The sequence below is a fragment of the Carlito syrichta genome, unplaced genomic scaffold, assembly GCF_000164805.1.
Source record: "Carlito syrichta isolate Samal-C Ts95f unplaced genomic scaffold, Tarsius_syrichta-2.0.1 Scaffold316169, whole genome shotgun sequence".
NCBI classification, from domain to species: domain Eukaryota; kingdom Metazoa; phylum Chordata; class Mammalia; order Primates; family Tarsiidae; genus Carlito; species Carlito syrichta.
Window position 1 is genome coordinate 393,270 of NW_007260265.1, and position 6,719 is coordinate 399,988.

The window sequence follows — 6,719 nt, forward strand, 5'->3', positions numbered from 1 at the left end:
GGGGAGGAAGACAGCAGGGTGTAGCCAACCAGAGGCCCTGGGCTCAGCCTCGTGGATCATGAAGGCGGGTCTGTCCCTTGGCAGCCGGTAAACAGGGCTCTTCATCGAGATGGAAAGGGAAGAAAGCAGGCCCCCATACCCACTCCCCCATAGGCAGGCCCCGCACCCTGGGGTCCGTATCCACCCCCCATAAGCAGGCCCCGTGCCCCGAGGTCCATGTCTACGCCCCCACGGGCAGGCCCTGTGTGCTGGGTCCATGTTCATCCTACAGAACTCTGCTCTATGCCGAGCCCCAGGCCCACAGGTGGCAGTTCTGCTCTGGGGTGCCCAGAGGCTGCTGGGGACAAAGCCTGCTGGCCCCACAGCCACCACCATGCTGAGGCCAGGGCTCCAGGGACGCCGGGGAAGACCGTCCCAGCTGTACCCTTTACTTCACCAGGCTTGGGAGGGACTTCCTGAGCTGTGAGGGGGGACAGTGTCTCGGCCCTCCTCAGGGCGCGCCACCTGTGGGGTCCCCGGCAAGTCCCCTCACCTCCCAATCTGTTTCCCCAGAAGGGGCCCTGGGGGGCTCGATGCACAGCCCCCAGTCTCACCAAGAGCCCTGCTAGTACCTGAGACTGACCTCAGCAGCTACTCCTCCTCCTCCTCCTCCCTGTGTGAACCCCAGCCACGCCTCAGACCCTCTCTGAAATAGCCAGTGCCCTCACAAAGTGAGGACAGGCTTCAGGAGAGTTGGACTTGGCGCTGCCCTCTGGGAAGGCCCAAAGCAGCCCAGGGAACCCCTGCTGTCAGAAGGGCCAGGACCCCAGGGCACACAGGGGCGGCAGCCTGTGCTCCCCAGTGGCCTCCTGGTCCAGCACCCAGAACACACCTGCCGATGCTCTAATCCTCACTCTCCAACCGCCTCCTGGGTCCCCAGGCCGGCCTGCCCTTCCACCTTGGCTCCTTCTGAGGGGGCATCTGCTCCAGGGCCACTCTCCACAGCCCTCCCGCCCCAGTGGTCCCGGCCCAGCCCACAGCACCGCCCTCTCCACTCCACCCTGCCCAGGGGTCCCCGGACGGTGAGGGCTGACCAGGCTGGTACCTGGAGGGCACTGCCAGGCACTTCTGGAACAAGCGAGTCCTCCAAGAACAGGGGACCTGAAAGACCCCCAGATGACCCCCACACTGGCGTGGGCTCGGGCCTGCAACCCAAGAGGTACTAAGTCCACAGCCCAGACCCAGATGCCACATACTCCCATGTCCCTGCAACAGTGCTCCTGGGACACACTGGCTCCTCCCAAGTCCCAGCACAAGCTGCTCTCCCTGCTCCAGATCCCACGGCCCTGCTCCCCAACCGCCACTTCTAGACCATTCCACACGTGGACCCCATCAGACACAGTTCAGCAGGGTCCAGGCCCCCGGGGGCCACGGAGCAGGGATCAGAGCGGGCTGGCCGGAGCCCTCCTGGCAGCCCCAGTGGCCTGGCATCTCCCTGCACCCATCCAGGCCTGCTCGATGCCCAGGAGTTCCTGCTGCCACAGGGCAGGTCCCTCCGAGTGGACAGGAGGCGTCATAACCCTGGTCATCAGGCGCTGCAGGGCTCTGGCTGCCAGGCAGGCTGGACAGGGGTTGGAGTCAACACAGTCACAGGGACCTGCCCAGTTCTGGGCCAGTCTGGGTCTTGTCAGGAAAGCGGAGCTGGGGTGACACCCTCCCCCAGCCAGTCACAGGGCATCAACTCAGTGTGCCCCCGTGGGAGCACATGTCCATTCTCAGGCTCATATACATACATACACGGGAACATATACATACACTCACACTCTCACCCACCAGGGGGACTTCAGCCCTGTCTCCCTGGGGTGGAGGCTCTGAAGACCATGCCCTGCAGCCTGCCTCAGTGGACCCCTGGGCCCAGGAGGCACCCTCAAGGTCACAGAGGGGAGCCTGCCCCCAGGCTCCCTGCTGAAGTGCCCCTCCAAATACCTGTGGAGTTTACCTGCAGACCCCAGCCAGTCCAAGCCTCTCACGCTCTCCTGGGCACCTGCGGTGGCTTCCCCGGACATCTCCCTGCCTCCTCCCCTTGACGACCAATCCTCCATGGAAAGCCAGAGGCAGCGATGCAGATTCCACCTTGAAATCCACGTGCCATGTGGTCCAGGGAGGGAGGAGCCCTGGGACAGGTGCCCCAGCATTGGGACCAACACGGGCTGTCAGTAGCAACACTTACGATGACCACCTGGCAGACGTGGCCGCGACACAGCTCTGAGTAGGACGAGTAGTGCACGTACACCATCCAGCTGCCCGCAAAGATGCCCAGCCAGACCAGGAAGACGTACTTGACCCTGAGGCCTGGGAGCCGACCCTGCTGGGAGGGATGCATGTGAGGAGGTGCCACCCAGGCACCCATGCTGGGTGGTGCTTTGACTCCGGCTTCACAGATGGGGGCGCCTCTGAACCTCCCTGCGCCTCCCTGGGGCTGCCCAGTGCCCCCCATCTCTAAGAACTCCGATCAGGGTGTCTCGGCCTCCCCCTTCTGGCTCCTGACCCTCTGCACCCGCAGCCAAGGGGCTGGCACCCCCTAGACTTTTCTTTCTTTCTTTCTTTTTTGGAATCAGGGCCCAGCCTGCAGTGCAGTGACACAAGAACAGCTCACTGCAGCCTTGACCTCCTGAGCTCAGGCGATCCTTCCATCTCAGCCTCCCGAGTAGCTAGAATTACAAGTACGCATCACCACACACGGCTAATTTTTTGATTTTTTGTAGAGACGAGGTCTCGCTCTGTTGCCCAGGCGGGTGTCAAACTCCTGACCTCAAGCAATCCTCTTGCCTCAGCCTCCCAAAGTGCTGGGATTACATGCATGAGTGCCCAAACTTTTCTACTTCAAGGGCAGGAAAGAATAAATTTCAAAGTGAGAGGTGTATAGACTGGCCAACTCTTTATTTTATATAATGTGGTCTTATGTTGTTTTCTATATTTTATACATGTTTATTTTGCAGAATAAAGATACTTTTTGCAAATTCCCCTCCTGTCTTTACCTCATAACACCGTCACCTCCCCGCAAGCCCTGGAGACAGCTCCCAGCCCAGTCCAAGCAATACTACCTGTCTTTTTCCCATGGTCATGCAGGTCGGTGGAAAGTTCCAGCTGGATCAGAGGCAGTGGGGAGACCTGGGTTTGGAGGACAGGGTCCCAGGACCCCAGCCCATTCACATCCTGAGAGGTTTTAAGAGACACTTGGCTTTGGGAGGCAGAGGCCAGAGGATTGCCTGAGTCCAGGGGTTCGAGACCAGCCTGGGCAACACGGCGAGACCTCGTCTCTGAAACATAAATAAATAAGTAGACACTGGGTCACCCACGTTCCCAACAGGGGTGGAAGCCACCCTAGCACTGGAAGGTGGATCAACAAGCGTGGTCCATCCACACTGCGGAGTATTGTTCAGCGCTAAGAAGGAAGGACATCCGGACACACGCTACAATGTAGGGAAGCCTTGAGGACATGGTGCTCAGTGATACGAGGCAGTCACAGGAGGACCCTAGGATCACTTGAACCCATCCTGGGCAACACTGCAAGACCCCGTTTCTAAAAAAAATGTTTTTAAATGGCCAGGTGTGGTGGCATGCACCTGTAGTCCCAGCTACTTGGGAGGCTGAGGCAGGAGGATCGCTTGAGCCCAGGAGGTCGAAGCTGTGAGGAACCATCACTATGCCACGACACTCCAGCCGAGGCATCAGAGTAAAACCTCGACTCAAAAAAAAAAAGAAAGAAAAAGAAAAAAAAGGACAAATCCTGTGTGATCCCATTTATAGGAGGTCCCTAGAGAGTTGTCAGATCAGAGACAGGACATAAGTAGAAGGGAGGGTGCCAGTGGGGAGGAGATGGGGAGTGAGTGTTTAATGGGGACAGACTTCCAGTTTGGGAAGATGGAAAGTTCTGGGGATGGATGGTGGTGATGGTTGTATAACAATGTGATGTGCTTAATGCCACTAAACAGCGCATTTAAAAATGAGAAGAGGCCAGGTGTGGTGGCTCATGCCTGTAACCCCAGAATTTTGGGAGGCGGAGGCAAGAGGATTGCTTGAGCCCAGGGGTTTGAGATCAGCCTGAGCAATGGGCGAGATCTCGTCTCTACAACAAATCAAAATACTAGCCAGGCGTGGTGGCGTGCGCCTGTAGTTCCAGCTACTTGGAAGGCTGAGGTGGAAGGATCACCGGAGCCCAGCAGGTCGAGGTTGTGGTGGGTGTGAGCATGCCACTACACTCTAGCCTGGGCGAGAGTGAGATGCCAAAAAAAAGGTTAAAAGAGTAAATTTTAGGAAGGGCCTGTGGCTCACACCTGTAATCCCGGCACTTTGGGAGGCTGGAGTAGGAAGATTGCTTGAGCCCAGAAGTTTGAGACCAGCCTGGGCAACATAGCAAGACCTGGTCACTACGAAAAAATACCTACCCAGGCATAGTGGTGTGCACCTGTAGTCTCAGCTACTGGGGAGGCTAAGGCAGGAGGAACACCTGAGCCCGAGAGGTCAAGGCTGCGGTAAGCCGTGATCGTGCCATTGCACTCCAGCGCGGGCACCAGAGTAAGACTCCAACTCAAAAAGAGGATACATTTTATGTGTGTTTTATCACATTAAAAAAAAAAAAGACAGCCTGTGGCTCCACTGCCTAAGGCTCCGACCCACATGTCCAGAGTGGGCCTGGGAACTCTGCTTTTATGGCGGTCTCCAGGTTGTTTTGCCATCCTCTGTCTTGGTTTCCCCGCTGGCAAGTGCAAGCAGGCGAGGGCCTAGGGTCCCAACTCAGTATAAGGCACTCTGTCTCCATCCAGCCCTCCAAGCCTGGTGTCCAAGGGTGACAGCCAGGGACAGCTGGGTGCCTTTCCCACCCTCTGCCCTGGCAAATTGCAAGCCTACTGGATGCTGTCCTGGAACAGCCAGCAGAGAGGGGTGTCCTGTCCTGTCCGCCTGCTGCCAGAGAGAGGCTGTCCACTGGTCCCTCCTGGGGCTTCCTGGCCACACGCCCCCCCATCCCCATCCCTAGGCTCCAAGTGCAGAGACCATGCATGGTCCAGCCCTGCGCGGTTCCGGTGAGCTGGGGGCTGGGGCAGGAGACTACTGCTAAGGTCATTTTGACGGTTCTTCCAGGGATGCGGAGGGGAACCCCCTGCAGCTAGGAGGGCCTGGAGCCTTGGCCACAGCTGGGGGCTGGAGAGACTGGGAGGCCCAGGGTATTGGGAGGGGGCCCCTTAGGCCCACACGTCCTTGGCACCTCATCTGTTTCCGTCAGATCTGACCAAAACAAACCACAGGAAAACAGAAGGCGGGGTGGGGAAGGGCTGGAGGAGTTGTTGTTGGGCATGATAAGGTCAGACGACTTCCGGCTAGGGTCCTACGGGACAGCCAGGAGGAGGGCAGGCTATAGCCAGCACCTGGGGCTGACTTGGGGTGGACCAAGTGACAGGGAACTAGGGGCCTGCCTGCCAGGGCCCACTCCAGGTACTGCCCACTCCCCAGCCCACCCAGCGGAGCTGGGGCACTGCATTTCTCCCTTGCCCATTAGCTCTGGCTGGTCTCTGTCGCCCCGGGGCACTCCCTAGAGCTTCCTTGACAACTTTGGGGTCCCTGGCTGACCCTCCAGGTCCCCAGGGTGCTCTCTGGCCCACCCAAGCTCCCAGGCTAATGGAGGCGGACAGACTGGCAAGGCTTGTGTCTGGAGGACGCTCACCCCCGGGACCTGGGCTGGGGCTTAGCAGGGGCAGGAGGGGACCAGCTCCTGGTGGAGTCATCTGGAGGGTCGCTCAAGGGACATTAACAGCCCCCAGCCCAGGAATCTGGGACCACGGCCGGGTGTCCCTCACCACCGATCCAGGAGGGTGTCGCGCAAGGTGGGGAAACTGAGGCTCAAGGTGTACACTCACACTACTAGAGGGCAGGGCTGGGCTGACCAGGGAGGTCCCTGTGAGCCAGTCCCCAAGCCCCTCTGCTGCCATTCCTGGGCGGAGCTCTGATTGTGGTGTCACTTCCTCAGGACTCAGGCCTGTGCAAACCCCACCTCCTGGCATGGGGGTGGTCCTCCCACCCTTTAGCTCCCACTTTGCCCGGGGCTGGAACCACAACACCACACCCTAAGGCCCCAGGCAGGCAGGCAGGACATCTGGGTACAGAGGGTCTCATCACAACCTTGAGTTCACACCCACCCCCCATAGGGGAGCTGAGGCCAGGCAGGCCCCAAGCCAAGGGCAGGAAGCTGGCAGGATCCTGCCACCTGGCCCTGGGACCACCCTGAGGAGGCCAGGGAGGCACGGGCAGGTCTGACCAGCACTGGCTCCTTCCCGCAAGCCCTGGGGTCCTGGAAGGCCTAGGAGGGGGCCTGGGGCCACTGTGGGTCCCAGATGATTTGAAACTGATGCAGCCTGCCCCAATCGCCCCAAAGCAGAAAGTACAAGGATTCTCAGCAGCTGAGACCTTCCAAGGCCACCTGGGCTTCTCCTCAGACGGAGCTGGGCTCCTGGAGGGGATGGCGACTCGTCCAAGGTCACCCCGGGGGCAGGACACGGTCCCCGCGCTCTGGCTGGCTGATGGCATGACCTGGGAGACCGTGTCCTTCCCGGGGTGTTTCTGTGGTCCAAGTTTTCTACAGCATGAAAACCAACCTTATTTTTTAAGTAGGAGAATAAGAAAGGGCTTGCGTGTGGTTTCAGGGCCTCGGGGGCCGGCCTGCGGGGGGCGGGGCGGGGCTGCAG

General features: G+C 59.5%; 1 protein-coding gene across 1 annotated transcript in view; it reads right to left on the reverse strand.

Annotated features, from left to right (window-relative positions):
• FAM69B (family with sequence similarity 69 member B) overlaps positions 1–6,719 on the reverse strand; it is a 26,759-nt gene that overhangs the window by 4,699 nt on the left and 15,341 nt on the right. Inside the window, exons 6-8 of the mRNA XM_021706866.1 lie at positions 2,185–2,344; positions 1,481–1,600; positions 1,085–1,140 (exon numbers count right to left, since the gene is read on the reverse strand). Of these exons, the coding sequence (XP_021562541.1) occupies positions 1,085–1,140; positions 1,481–1,600; positions 2,185–2,344 (336 nt within the window). The remainder of the gene's footprint in view (positions 1–1,084; positions 1,141–1,480; positions 1,601–2,184; positions 2,345–6,719) is intronic.